The sequence below is a fragment of the Notolepis coatsorum genome (assembly GCF_963971535.1).
Source record: "Notolepis coatsorum genome assembly, chromosome: 8".
Lineage (NCBI taxonomy): Eukaryota > Metazoa > Chordata > Actinopteri > Aulopiformes > Paralepididae > Notolepis > Notolepis coatsorum.
The window spans coordinates 68,114,393-68,130,726 of NC_140172.1; the positions used below are offsets into that span (position 1 = coordinate 68,114,393).

Genomic DNA, 16,334 nt, shown 5'->3' on the forward strand with positions numbered 1-16,334 from the left:
TGATGCAATGCTGGTAAGAGGGTAGATGGATAGGTTAGGTGGATGATGTAATGCTGGTAAGAGGGTAGAGCCTTTCCTATATGCAAAGTTGTATTTTGTTTGCGTCCGTCTGTTTTTAGATGTGAAAGCACCTAATGAACCGTCAATGTCACAAACTCACTCAGTTATCCACTCTGCCCCTAGTAGCAGCTCACAGGCATGGCACTTTGGTTCACGTCTATAACACTTATAGCCCTTTCACACCGGCAGGGCTCCGTGCCGGTTCCGGTTCCGGAACCTAATCTTGAACAGGCCGGCGCGTTCAGACCGAAAATAATTGGTTCTGAACCTGAAAAGTCGGTTCTCAGCTTGAACCGAAAAAAGATTTGGTTTTTCCTTGCGAATCGTGACATCATCAGTGGGCGTGTCATATTCTAGACTGTGAAGACAAGCGAAAACGGCGAACAGCAGAGGTTTGGCACTGCACCATGCTGATCCGCTCAACAGGTAGCGTGGAAGCAATTTGCGACTGATCTAAAAATGAGATTAGATTCAAATGCATTGTTATTATACAGGACAAGTACAATACACCATCCAACCAGAGTGGATAAATAAATGCTCCATAAATAAATAAATGCATGGAGAAACGGCGCTTGAGCACGCACACACATACTGTATACGTGCTAAATGAATTGTTCCAGCTAAGAAGGCTTCCATTATTCTAATGACTTGTTTTATTAGGTATTCTAGTAGTAAGTCCTACTGTAGAACATGACATATTAGCATTGACTAATGGGACTGTAATGGGAATTATTAAAGGACAAACGATGAGCCGTTTACATTAATCATTCTGAGTCATTATTCATAATAATAAAAAGGTTTATTCAATAAAGAAAGGTTATGACAGCGTGGCCACGCTGCCAGGCCAGTCACCCGCCAGAAACAGACATGTTAACCCACTAGCGTCTGACAGGGGACTGACCCAGAGCCTTGGTCAGACATACAATTGAATACATGAAATGACGTAGAAGAAAACAAAATGGCTGGTTAGAGAAATTAATAATACGACTATGTTATGGCTAAGCCTGGAAGGAAAATAAAACGGATCCCATAACAAATGTGACTCATGGTCCATAATGACAAGGATACTGGGATGCAACCATAGTTGACAACAATATTGTTTTGACTGGCTATTGTGTGCTTCTCATCAAGAAAATCTCGCATATCCACCGGCATGTCCTCCAATGGTAAGCTAAATTATGTGGCCCCCAAAAATTTGGTTCCTCCTGAGCACTCGGAGATAAAAAGCTCTGTGAAACAGCGTATTTCACGCCTGTGGTAAATTCCAACATAGATCTCATGATTAACTAATGTGTAGAAATACTTGGCCCTCAAAACAATAATTCATAGATTGTGTGTGTGTTTACATAGACGTGATTGCCATTGTAGGCACACAGGTCGATTTACATATGAAGTGAGTGGTCAAATGATTCTATCTATGACAGGAACCCAAGCCATCTGCCATGGCCTGGGAAGAGTTGGAGACAATGGGCTCTGTAAGATCAAAACAAAAGACAAAAGGTCACGTAAACATGTTATCTCGCTGGAGTTTCCTGTCACACACACACACACGCATTCACACACACACATAGTCACACACACACACACACACATTCAGACACACACACACACACATAGACACACACACACACACACACACACACATAGTCACACACACACACACACATAGACACACACACCCACACACAGACACATAGACACACACACCCACACACAGACACATAGACACACACACACACAAATAGATACACATACATATATATATATATATACACACACCCAGATCAGAGATATGAGCATTTTGGACTGATCTTAACTACAGTTTGCAGAAATTCAATGTATACAATTAGTTAATGTGCCTGTTCTGTTTTCATTTAGGTTCAATATGATTAATTGATTGTTCTATATGGTATTGATTTGTATTCTATTAAGCTTGTTCTATATGGTATTGATTTGTATTCTATTAAGCTTGTTCTATATGGTATTGATTTATATTCTATTCTAAAAGAATGATTAAAGTCAACAGACTTAGTGATAAAGAAATATATCTGTGTTTATGTGGGCAATTGTAATTCAAATAAGGACAGCCTCCGTTTGTGAAGGGGGTTGGGCTATTAAGCCAAACCCCTATTTTTCAAATACAAGCTTAGCAGGCTTGTGATTGGAGCAAATAATGTGATGATGTCATCAACTCCGAGACACTGGGCCTTGGCTATAAGATGGGGGTGATGGGGGGAAAGAAGGACTCTGAAACAACCAACCCACAGGACAGACCTCTCCACCATCCACACTCAAGGCGGGCAGGTCAGCAGGAGAACAAAGGACTTTTTGGAGGGAAAACCAACTGCTTTGTTTTGTCAGCCAGACGACAAAAACCATCAACAACTTATCAACTATCATTCTTTATACTGTAATATTAGTCTGGTTGTTATCACTCACGGCATAGTGTTTGTGATCACAACCATAGCATTTTCTTATTATAATTTGTATACACTCTTAAACTTTGATTAAACAACTGTTATACTACTTTCCTCCTAATTCCTTCTGCCTGCACTGCTCAGTTTGAACAGAAGTGATTCCCAGAGCTTTAAAGGTATTGAATCACAACGCAGAGTACCAGCAAACAGGTTCTGAAGCAGAGCAGAACAGGACAGCTTGGGAATCCACTTCACGCCCTATCCTATTTCCTTTAAAAAGGACTGTCGTTTATCGTGCCATCAATCATTGGAATAACTGCCCACTGAACATAAGTAAATTGAATAGTAAAGTGTGTCTTTCAAATACCACCTGAGAATGCACTACTTAAATGTGTGCACAATATTCTGATATTGATAATGATGTCTACAATGTTTACCGTTTTTAGATTATCATTGTGATTGTCATAATCTCACGTTGTTTATAAACCAAATATACATCGAAATAAACTCTTCCCCCCCCCCCCCCCCCTATGATTCTAAGACTAAGAATAGGGCTGACCCCGATTAGTTGATCGAAAGGAGCCATAGTCTACTGCCAACCTCTTAGTCGAAAATGTATTTACATTTTTTTTTATCATTCTTTCCAAAAGCAAAGAGGCCTAGAAGCGTGGCTAACGCTAATGGCGCGCATACCAGCAAGGCTAACTGCCTAAAACACTGAAGGCACTGAAAGAGGATTTCACCCGTCTAATGAACACACTAGAGTAGACAAATATCAAGATGTATCCATCAGTGGACCAATTGCATGCTCTAGCAGAGGACAAGGAGCCTTCAGTCGACTCATTCAGACATTAACTCAATCCCCGCCAATAACGAGTATACTCATTCATGGATACCGAAGACGTCACTTCCGGAAAGCCCGCCGCCATATTTGTGTCCTTTTTTTTCGTGACATTGACTGTCATGGCAGCGAACACGCATCTTAATGAGACAGAAAGATATGGGGGTAGATTTCGATCAAAAATAAACAAACGCAAAAGTAGAATCCACAATCGTAAAAACGATCCACACACACCTCTCAATTTGTGTTTCGTAAATCATAAGAACACGCTTGATCTGCTTAGATTTACGTATGGAATTCTAAAAACACACTTGATCAGCTTGGAGTTACGTACAGAATTTTGAGACAAATATTTAGCTGTTTTTACTCGTGTGGATTCGTGTGTGAAGCTTCTTCTTCTTCAGCGCTACCGAACACGGCCCGATGTGTGTTCGGCTCATAAGCGATACAAGTGGCCAAAATTGCAATCGTTGCAGGATGGGTGAAAGATATGGCATCTGGAGAAAAAAAAAATATATGTCATCACAGGACGTGTAAGTAATTCAACAACCATTATCAACAGTGTTATTTTGGTGGTGGTTAATGTTAGTCTAGATCTAGAGTGCTAACGTTAGCTAGCGAGTTGTTACAAGTAACGTTACAGGTGCAAATTTTCATGTAGACTGTAACGTTATGCCTTACTAATCTTTAAAACAATAACATTAGACTAACGTTATCACACAAGTTCAAATATTATATCGTTATGTATTTGAACAATTTTGTTAACAGTTGCAGTTTTAGGCAGTTAAATAAAATCTTGTTTTCTAATAATAATAAAAAAGGTAACGTTAGCCTTTCGCTAAAGTTCTCTAGCGGTTCTCAACAGTGCTAAAGTAAAGTGCTATCTGTTGCAGCTGCACTGTTTTCCATGAAAATACCATATTTGGATTTCTCAATCTGAAAATCATTATTTAATAAAACACAGAAAAGGATCACAAAGTTACTCTGGATAAAAAAATACTTTACAGACAACATTGAGACAAAGCTTCCTGACACATCTCCATCCAAACTCTTGGAAGAACTCATTGAAATCTCATCCGATACCACCTGGAGAGCTAGTTTCAGATTGTGGTGCTGAGTACCAAGTATCTCATGATGCAGCAGTTAAGGTGTTGATACCATTCAGCACCACACATCTGTGTGAAGCTGGCTTTTCATCCATGACAGCTCTGAAAACAAAATATAGGTCCAAGTTGAGCCTTGAGGATGACATGCGTGTTGCCTTGTCAAAGATCTCCCCACGTATTGACCGTATTATTAGCCAGCAGCAGCAGACCTCGCATTGAGCTCGAAATTTCCACTGAGTGAACGAGTGCTTATTTTCTGTATTTATTTATATTTTTTGAGAAATGGTAACTTGGTGATCCTTTTCTGTATTTAAAAGAAATACATGATTTTCTGTTTGAGAAATGGTCAAACTTATCCAAATATGCTATTTTTATGGAGAACAGTGCAGCTGCAACAGATAGCACTTTAGTGATCCTTTTCTGTATTTAAAAAAAAAATACATGATTTTCTGTTTGAGAAATGGTCACACTTATCCAAATATGCTATTTTTATGGAAAAGTGTGTAGCTGCAACAGATAGCACTTTAGTAATAATTTTCTGTAATTTTATTTAAATAAATGTGCTATTTGATTTACTACTACAAGCAGTGTAATGTCAACAGCACTAAGCCATTTAGACCTGAAACACCTGTTAATAATGCATTATATAGCCTGCATATACACACAAATGTGTTTCCCGGTTTCTTAAATAAACATTATTTTGAAAGCAAGCACTTTTGTCATCCTTGTAGCAAGAAAGGTTGAGAACCCCAGATGAGCCATACCATTTTCCCCATAGCTATAACATAGAATATACAAATAGCTCCGCAAAGATCATGAATTATCGCGAAAAGTCACAAAAAGCTATCCTACTGACCACAGGATGTGCACAGCCCAAATGGAATGAAAACCAAATAAATAAAAATATTTATACTTTTTTTTTTTTCTTTTTTTGCATTCGAGGGGGTAGTCTACTATTAGTCGACTTTCGGCCAATCAAAGTCGACTATCCAAATCCTTAGTCGGGGACAGCCCTAGAATTTATTTATCCACTCTGGTTGGATGGTGTATTGTACTTTTATCCTGTTTTTTTTTGTAATGTTACACCAAATGAAATTCACTGAAAAGGATTCACCACAGGGACAATACAGTACCTAACTACCGGTAACTAAGAAATCCACTGTCCAGGCATATATTCCTGTTTTGGTTGATTTATTTGCATTAATTCATAAAAGCAAACAAGCAGGGTTTCATTTAACCCGTTGTCTCTTACTAAGAATAATACAAATACAAAATAAAGTCTACAAAAAGAAATACAAACACACAATAAATAAATTTAAAAAAATACATTATTTTCTTTACAAAAAGCTATAAAAAAAAAGAAAAGTAATTCACAAGATGTTCCCACTTGGCTGCAATCTTAACAGCTCTAGAAATTACACATCTGTAGATTACAGATACAAATTCCTCTTGCATCCCAAGCAAGATTATAAATTAAAACTAAAGAATTTAATTTTAAAACTATAGGCTATCATTTACCGTACTTTTCGCACTATAAGCCGCACCTGACTATAAGCCGCAGCAGCTAAATTGAATGATGTGTACATATATAAGCCGCACTGGACTATAAGCTGCAGGTGTTTTAATGTTTAATTACCATATGTAATTAGCATTGAGACACAATACTGTCGGACAGATAACAAGAATTAACTCATTTACAAGTTGTATTAAGTTTAGCAAATAAGGGAACAGATAAATAACATTTCAATGCAGTCAAAAAAGCTATATTTTGATTTTTACATTTTCGGGTTTGGTCACGTCGAGTCACATATAAGCCGCACCGTTATATAAGCCGCAGGGTGGAAAAATGGGGGGAAAAGCCGCGGCTTATAGTCCGAAAAGTACGGGTAAGCTGTACAGTATATATGATTAATACTTTAATTAATCATTTGTCATTTAATACTTTACATTTTATTTATTTATTTAATACTAAAAAAAAGTATCCTTTGATCGTACTTAGCATCTAGAGTTCTAGATCAGGGCAACATCTGTCTCTCTGTACACCTTGTTGATCAGGACCTCCACTTTGTCTCCTCCTAGATGACAGAGTTCCAGGATACACACAAGACATGCATCTTCCAGCTCCTCAGCAGTCGCCAAGATTTCCTCTGCAAAAAAAGAATGTATTACAGCAGCATTTTTATCTGGGACCAGCAAGAGAATTTTGTATTGTGGACCAAGAAGTAAAATACAGTAAGTACGGTTTATTTATATAGCACCTTTCAGCATGTTAAAAAGAAAGTAAGTAAAACGTGAAAGAAAAAAAAGATAAGATTTACACAGACTACATAATTAAGATTAAACTGGACTTTGAAGAAGTCTTTATTCATTTCACACATTGCAACGTAGTCATGCAGCAACAGTGCGACACATGCGACACACACATGCATTTGTTTTTTGGGGGTCGCCAATGACATTTAGTCTCTGCGCTTGACCCATCCGGCCATCCTTCCCCCCAAGGGCAGCCAGGAGCAGACATAGGTTGCGGCGTGGGGCCGCACCTGGGGACCAATCCAAGTGCTCCTGTCTGTCTTTGTCAGGGACGTGACGGCATTAGCGATCTGTTCTGCATGTTATTGTTTTTCCATTGGGTTTATTTCTTTTTCTGGAGGGGAAACTAGGGATGCACCGATATGAAAATTGGCCGCCGATACCGATACCGATACCGATTGTTCAACTAACACTATCGGCCGATACCGATATTTGTATACAAGTATTTGTAATTTATTTTATTTTTATTTTTTTTAATGAAACTACTGTATATTTGTATGTGTATGTTTGTATTTGTAGGCCTCTTTACTTAATAAAAAAAGGAAACATCAAGAAATATGTTTATGTTATCACTATCTATCTCCCAGTATCGTATTACCACCAATCGGCAAGCGTTTATTCATTTTCTACTTTCGGGCATGCCGCCATTGTTCTGTTTGCGAGAGCAGAACACACTTAACGTAGCTACGTTAGCTGCCCGGCCCGCCGACCGGCGCTCCACAGCATGACCAAATGAGACATAATGATTTTACTGCAACAAATGTTATAATAAAACAAAGCCTTTCTATACATTTGTCTGGTTGAAAACTTTATTAACAGATTGCAGAATGTGTAGTTGGGTACGGAATGAGCAACGGAATGGAACCGAGCTATGAACGGACTAACGGAGTAATGCCTTTTTTACTGCTATCTTCGGGTAAATAATATGCTTGTTATTGAACGTGTAACACTAACTATATAACGTTAATGCCACAAAACGAATGTTTGTGTCATTTTAACAGCAGATACTTTCTTAAATGCCATCTTCCCGAGAGAGGGTGTTGACGGGGAGTTGTGTTATTAATAGCATTGAACAGCTAACCGAAAGCTAGCGTTAACTATTGTTAAAGGTTTAGCCATAACGTTACCTTGGCTAAAGTTGGGGCTATTCATAATGCAGCAATAATGGCTGCAGACCTGCAAACAAAGTACAGCAAGTTGGCAAAGGAGTATTCCAACGCAAATCACATTTTCACCAGTAACGTTAGTCTTGCATCTCCCGGTAGCTAATGAACGGACTCGGAGTAATGCCTTGCTGCTATGGGTAATAATAATATGCTGATGTTATTGTCCGTGTAACACTAACTATATAACGTCAATGCCACAAAACGAATGCCTTGTTAATCATAAGTAGTTACTTTGATGCAGTAGCTTGTGTGTGTGTGTGGGGGACGGCGGGCGTTGTGCAGGTAGGTTGCGAGTGAACTTTTTTTTTTTTGCCTTTTGACGCTACACAAATTGATGGGTATTTATCGGCGACTGCTATCGGCACATTTGAGTTTATCGGCCGATAGGCCGATAGCAGTCAACAAGGCACTTATCGGCCGATACCGATACCCGACCGATATATCGGTGCACCCCTAGGGGAAACCCTTGCGAGCACGGGAGAACTTGCAAACTCCACACAGAAAGGCCCGGGAGATACCCCACCTCTGGGTACCTGGCAACCCGGCAACCTGGTCAAACCCAGGACCTTCTTGCTGTGAGGCGACGGTGTTAACAACTACAGCACTGTGCCGCCTAACATTAGACCTTTTAATTTAAAACTAATGCTAAAGAACAGCCTATTTCTATGTCAGATAACTAGTAGTGGTCGCTCAGCAAGATGGCATTGGTCACCAGGGCCCTCATTTATCAATGGTGCGTACGCACAGATATGTGCCTAAACCGTGCGTACGATCATTTCTATGCAAAGTGTGGGACTATCAATATGAACGTGTGCTTGAGATTGTGCATACATCTACGCACAGCTCAGACCATGCGTACATGTCACCAAGCGGTAGAATATGAAGACTGCAACATGAGATGAACTTTCATGCATTAGTTTCAACACTGTGTTCTGTATGACCCGTAATTCATTATAGTTAATTGTAAAATAGCGACAGTAGGGTAATTATTGTCAAACCCAGACGCAGAACACCCACCTCCAAACGCGATTAAATATTGTTTAAAATAAAAAGCGGAATACTATTATTTTGGGTCATGTTTCCAAATAAGATTGCCACAATGAAATGCTTTCTAGCTTCAATTTGTTGGTTAGAATAGATGACCTCCGTTGAAACTTCACAGAGCGAGATTGATCACGGAGGACTCGCTCTCAGTGAAGTTTCAAGTCCGCTTAGTCCATTATTCTACATTCCATGGGGGTGTTTCATTACCATATATGGTTAATTAGAGGCGGTTCTGTATGCAAATACCGGCGAGAGGTGGACAGAGCAGCGAGATGGTGCTCCATCAACAACCTCCTGCTCAACACCTCCAAAACTACAGAAATAGCCATCGACTTCAGATCTGCCAACAAAACACACAAACTCCCACTATCAATCACTGACCAATCCATAACTCTGACGGACTCACTCAAATTCCTAGGCACCCACATCAACAATAACCTAAAATGGGACACCAACATCACCTACATTACAAAAAAGGCCCAGCAGCGCCTGTACTTCCTCAGGCAACTGAGGAAGTACAGGGTCAAACGCCACCTGCTGGTCCAATTCTACACCGCCATCATACAAAGCATACTCACCTCTTCAATAACAGTCTGGTACGGTTCCGCACAAAAACTATCCATACAAAAACGTCAGCGCATCAACAAGGCCTCCAACCAACCAACCCGCGCCAGAAAAATAGCTAAGGACCCCTCACACCCAGCTCACCCCGTTTCAGCCCCTGCCCTCAGGTAGGCGCTTTAAGTCCATCCTTTCCAAAACCACCCGCTTCAAAGACAGCTTCTTCCCCACCGCCATTCGGACCCTGAACACTGAGTACTTGCAGGTGTGCGTAGGACCTGTTTCAAGTTTCTTTAATAGTTGTCATACAGAAGTACAGAATACTTTTGTACAAAATGCTTCTTACTGTTGCGCTCCAGAGACTGTGCATGACAAGATAAGTATGAAATAAAAACATAGTAAAAATTAGAAGAAAAAAAAGAGGTCACAGTGTTCAGTTTAGACATATGTACAATGTTCGTAGACGTAGTTACCATACAATATACAATACTGTGCAGTGTACTAATATACAATACTATATAGTGCAAGGCATAAATGGACAAGGTGCAGTTTAGGTACAATTCACAGTAGGTGTACGAGTTGTAGTGCAAATCCTTTATCAATAAATATAAAGTGTAAGTGTGTTTGTGTGATCTAAAGTGTGGAGAGTGGGTGCTGCAGTGTGTTGTTTGTTTGAGTGAGTGTGTGTGTGCGTGTGGGTGTGTGTGCTGTGTGCATTTGATGGTTGTTGCATAGTGATTATTGTTCGTTTAGCGATTATTGTTCGTTTAGCAGCCTGATGGCCTGGGGATAGAAGCTCCTTCTGAGTCTTTCTGTGCTCGCCATAAGACTCCGGTATCGCTTGCCTGACGGCAGCAGTTCAAAGAGGCAGTTGTTCGGGTGGCTCGAGTCCTTAATAATTCTCTTAGCCTTCCCCTTGCACCGCTTGTTGTAAATGTTCTGGAGGGTGGGAAGCCCCCCTCTAATTGTGCGTTCGGCTGAACGTGTCACTCTTTGTAGTCTGCTACGGTCTTGTGCAGTGCTATTCCCAAACCAGGAGGTGATGTTGCCGGTCAGGATGCTCTCTATTGTACATGAGTAGAAGTTCCTAAGGATCTTCTGACTGACTTGGAACTTCCTTAGGCGCCTGAGGAAGTAGAGGCGTTGTCGTGCCTTCTTCACAACACTGTCAATGTGTGTGGTCCATGTCAAGTCCTCGGATATGTGGGCTCCGAGGTACTTGAAACTGTTCACTCTCTCAACTGGTGCCCCGTCGATGCTGAGGGGGCTGTAGTCCTTGACCCCCGACCTCCTGAAGTCCACAATCATCTCTTTTGTTTTGCTGACGTTCAGGGAGAGGCAGTTCTCCTGACACCACTGTGACAGGTTCTCTACCTCTTCCAGGTAGGCCCTTTCGTCGTTGGCAGAGATCAGGCCCACCACTACTGTGTCATCAGCAAATTTGATGATGGTGTTGTTGTTCCGCTGTGCTACGCAGTCATGTGTGTACAGGGAGTAGAGGAGGGGGCTCAGAACACAGCCCTGGGGGGCCCCTATGTTGAGCGTGTGTACGCACGTTTGATAAATCCCAAATTTACTGTGCATAGACATTCTAAATTCCGTGCTTAGGAACAAAAATAGAACACTTTCTACGCATTATTGATAAATGAGGGCCCAGAACTCTGAGGGCGTTTCATAAGAGTGTGGGAAATGGTCCAAATCAGAAGTTAAATAGTTCGTTTTGTTGCAGTTTGTATAGGTTCTCTTTTGATTCACGTTGCCAATTGACAAACAAACCATACTTAATAACAAAACCCAGCCCGATCTTGCTTAAAATATGTAAATAAAGTACTTATCGACCACAGGAAAAAGGTACATATTGCATGTTATGTTATAGCCAAGTAATATATTGACGTATTTACAAATAAGTACGGTACATATACTTTTTTATTTTATTTTTATTTTTTACTTTCAATGTTTTCAGAAAACGTTTGAGTTCCCTTGGTGGGGAATGAACTCAGGATGTTCACATGGGAGGCAAGTGCCTTTACCTCAAGACTACCAAGACACACTTTTCTGGTAGCCTTACCCAAACTCTAACCACAATGTTACGTTAAACTAACCATAACCTTCTATATTAACCATACTGTTAAACGTTAAAATGAACCATCATCATAGTATTGCTGTATCAGGGTGGGTGGGTGTGTCTAGTGGTGAGTGCACTCGCTCGCGACCACAATCATTGTTAGTTTGACTCCCGTCGACTTTGTTTTGGACTTTTGCCTATACAAAACATAAATATATTACTTGTAGAATAAGTCAATATATTAGTTATGGCTATAACATAACCTACATTAAGTACCTTTTTTCCTGTGGTCGATTAGTAATATTTAGTCAAAAAGATTATTTACCCCCAATCATCAGGGAAGAGGTGTTCGTTCTTTATTTTTTTTGTATTTGTATTTGTTGACTTTGTGGCGGGCGGTCTGACTCTGCAGGGTGAAGTCACCCCTCTGGTCTAGAAGCTTTCCTTCCCTATAACAGACCCTGCACCACACCTGGATTTACAGTCACTGTAGAAACAGTGTCAGCCAATCGGCTTTGAGGATGGAAACAACCGGCAAAGCTAATCGGCGTCATATGATGTTCTCAAATCAATGAGTAATGGTGTTTAATTACCTGCACATACTGCAACGTATGATGTACCATAATTCCTCTAATAGTAACAGGGTCTCAAATACAAGCCGGGTCTCTATTAATGGCCGGGTGCGCTCTTGAGCTAAGCAATTATAAGCCGGCCTCCTAATACAAGCCGGGTTACTAATATACTGAGCTGCATACTGAGCTAGTTACTTGATTTCACTTTGAAAACGTTGAAATGACCAGTGACCACCTGTAATTGCACTGTTTACTATTTCATACAGTACTTGGTTTCAATAAATGAACCCAGTACATTTTACTGGGTTCAAACTGACACAAAATGTTGATTTATTCATTATGATCCGTTTGAAAATTTTAAATATAGGCCTCCCTCTTATACAGGCCTCCTCCTAATACAAGCCTGGTACCCGCTACAGTTTAAACAAATACAAGCCGGGGTTACTATTAGAGGAATTACGGTATATCATGCCAGTTAGGGTACCTTGTGTATACCGTTTAGTTTTACTCTTACTCATAGTATATATTCAGATTTAAATTATTTATTGCAACGTATAATATAACTGATAAGACATACAGACCCTCATCTGCACCCTTGTTTATTTTTATATTCAGAGTTCATTATCTTGTTTACACAGTTTATTCTTTCTAATATTTTTATATTCAGATCAAATTTGATTGCCTATATTTATGTCTTTCTGCCATTACCCCGCCTATACCTGTACCTCCCCTCCCCATGTTGCTTTGACGCCTGGATATCCCCAAGCGGATCAATTAAGGAATATATCATCTTATTTTTATCTTAAATAATCCCACCCGCAGTGCGGTCAGGTGGTTACCTGGCTGAGGGAGAATGGTTGGGCTGTCTGGGTTGCCGAGAGGGCAGAGGAAGCCTGCAGAGAGGCAGGACAGCAGCGTGTTGTCGTGAGGGTCCTGAGGAAGCCCTACAGCCCTGGGGTCTCCTGACGACGTAACTGGAAAGAACGCGGCATCAATGGCCATCTGCTTGTTTATGCCTGTCAAAAAGATGGAAATCAATAACCAGGGTTCCCACAGACATTGCAAATGAAATTCAAGGTCTTTCAAGTACTTTTCTAAGCACCATTTTTCATTTTAAAAGGTCATTTAAAAAGGATCCTTTTAACACTTTGAGCGCCAGCCGTGTTTTCCTTTTTACCCCCTTGAATGCCACCATCCACGGCCAATGTTAACGTTAATATCGCCTAATCTATGTTTTAAATTATGGCTATGTGTCTAATCTGCCCGTCGCTTATCAAAGAATAATTTTCCAGTCAACATTGTCAAGGCAGATTGTATTTTTATCGCTTAATTTCCGTTTGATAGCATTTTGAAAATCACCCGTTTTCGGGGGAAAAACAACCCATGCCTATGATAATCGCCTTTTACTGGAATATTCCAGAACGTTGTCATTTGTCTGCCTATTTATGAATCGTTTTCAAATAAACGCTAGATGATCGATAGTATATGTGTGCGCACGCACGCTCGTGCCGTGCGCTGATAATCGCTGCTCTTATTTCCTCATGGCTTTTACAGTCAAAACAGCCATATCACATAAACGCAACATAGATTCCTTACCTGAGGTCAGATGGTATCCAAATGGTTTATTACAATTTCCGATCGCCATTCGAAAAAATCGATAAATGTATTGATCCATCGTGTGTACAGTATAACCCATATTCGCCGTGGCTCAGAGGCTCCAGAATGAACTCTGGTAGACCGCGGCTGCATCAGTGCGAAGTAAAATGTGGAGTCAGAAATCCGTTCTCCCATTCACTTTCATTGAGTCCATTCCAAAAGGGTGATTTACCATCTGGGAGACGATAGGGGGCGCTTTTTTCACATCTGAGCGCCGGCGGTCCCTGGATCTCCAACGGTAGGCTCGCGTGATGCAATATGATTTCAGATCGCTAATTAAAAAAATAAATACTCGTGACATGGCATTCACCGGTCGGGGCGTAAACCCGAGAAAAGCCGTGAGTGGCATACAAAGTGTTAACACATTGGGTGCCATGCAGTATGCCCATCTTTACCACTCTCTGCCAGTGCTGTAAGCCTATGGAGTGGCTCACCTTCTTTGCAGGGCTATCACTTTTTAAATATTATAGCTATATCGACATTACTATGGCCCATTCAACATCGGATATCTAGCGTTCCGGATGTGGGAACGTTATATTTTTCCATTCATACATTGTCGTGTTAGTACCGTCGAGAATATAAGTATGTTTTTAGACTGTATAGCAGTCATTCCTAGAACTCGCGCTATAGGCCCAGGCACGTATTATACATTATCGATTGGCGTTTCGTCGCTATACACCCTAAAATTTCAAATGCATATGATCGCTATACATTATGCTCCATCATGCGTGAAGGAAAGGGGGGGGGGGTCGTTTATGATTCCTTGATTGTCACTAACGGCTTTCTTTAGTAAGACACCATACGTTGATCGGACAGATTGCAATGAAATAAATGGACAATCGAGCTGGAAATAACGTTAGATTCCTCTTACAGTACCTCTTACTCGTTATTGGCAATTAATGTGTTAAATGCTGTTTTTTATAGAAAAACAAATCTGGTCCAATATTTATGGCTTCAAACCAATTTCTGACAATTAGTTACTTTAAATTAAAAAAAATTAAATGTCTTGATTCAGAACAATACAATTTGATCATGGATGAATAAAACTTTTAATGTGAATGGTTGATTTGAATTTCAAGGACTTTTTAAGCACCTCGTAAAAAAATTGGCTGTTTAAGGAATTTCAGGCCTCGACTTAAAAAAAAAGTAAATCAAGCACTTTAAGCACTTCAAGGACCTTGTGCAAACCGTGAATAACACTACATCTTGTGACACAGGGAGCGATACGTTTTATGTCACCGGCAGCAACAGCTTCTGTCATTTGTTTGGAATGAATGGAAGACTAACTCGGTACTCTGCATGAATTTTGAAGATGGAAAGCAAGTCAATACAGCAATGCTCGCTCATCACCAAGGGATGTCATCAAAACAAACCACTAACAATAAATATCAAAAAAAAAATGATCCACTTTTTTCTCCTGTTTTTCTCTGATTTTCTCCCATCCCAATTTCGTCGTTATGCCAATTCCCCCCTCCCCTTCCTGGTCGTTGCTCGCATGTGCCCCCCACTGGTCGGTCTAGGGAGTCCTGAAGTCTAACCGATGCTTCCTCCGTCACAACCTCTTTTCACCTGCCAGCGCGGACTCTCATTGGTGAAGTGTAACGCGTGGGAGGTCACACTACCTTCAACATATCCCTTCTTTGCTGTGCAGGTGCCCTGACCGACCTGTAGGAGTCGCTGTTTACAACGACCAGAATACCACCCCACCGGCTTCCCTCCCGCTGACTCTGCCAATTGAGCCAGTATGACGGCCGGCCAAGCCGGAGGCAACGCTGACAGCCGGATTCGATACCGGTGTCTCTTGCGTTGGTGACGAGCGCTTAGACCGCTGCGCCACCCAGCCGCCTAAATATCACATTTATTGGCTGAAATAGAGAACAGAATTCCTTCAGTTAACAAAGGAATATCGAAAGGTGACTTGTGTTCTGGGGTGGGTTGATAGAAGCGGCTTTTCTTGAGACTTCAGGGGTTCATTAAAGCTTCCGACGCATTGTGTTGACACATTGAGACCACAAATTACACAGAGTAAAATAATTCTATTATATACGAGTACACAACTATTTCTTCTCGTCTGCTTGAATGCAAGCCCTCATTTTGTTTACGTTGTGTGTGTACAGTAATTTAATTTCTGCATTTTGATTGTTCCGTGCACACAAGTCATCACCATTTAAAAAGGAGCTGTAAGTGATATTTATTTTGTTCAATTAAAGGATAACTCCAACATTTTGGGACATTAGCTTATTTAACATCTTCCCTGGAGTTAGACAAGAAGATACATACCTTTTTTGTCTCTGTGTGTGCATTTAGCTTTGGGAACAGACGCTCCGTTAGCATAGCTTAGCTTCATCACTGGAAGTGAGGCAGGACAGTACCCTGACGTTCCCTACAGGTTTGTTGATATTCTCATTCCTTCAAAGGATCTGAACCGATTGAAGTTTATGGATACCATGACTTAAAATCCTCTTACCTTGACGATTTAAAGCCTCCCCAATTTAGAAAACAGTAATCCAATGGCTGGTATTGATATACTACTAAC

At 40.6% G+C, this 16,334-nt stretch overlaps 1 protein-coding gene across 1 annotated transcript in view; it reads right to left on the reverse strand.

The window, feature by feature from the left end:
* Positions 1-6,434: 6,434 nt before the first annotated feature.
* LOC311233482 (RPA-related protein RADX-like) overlaps positions 6,435-16,334 on the reverse strand; it is a gene marked incomplete at both ends in the record, with an annotated part of 80,624 nt that continues 70,724 nt past the window's right edge. The window contains 2 exon segments of the mRNA XM_084320450.1: positions 6,435-6,571; positions 12,982-13,158. Of these exon segments, the coding sequence (XP_084176576.1) occupies positions 6,435-6,571; positions 12,982-13,158 (314 nt within the window).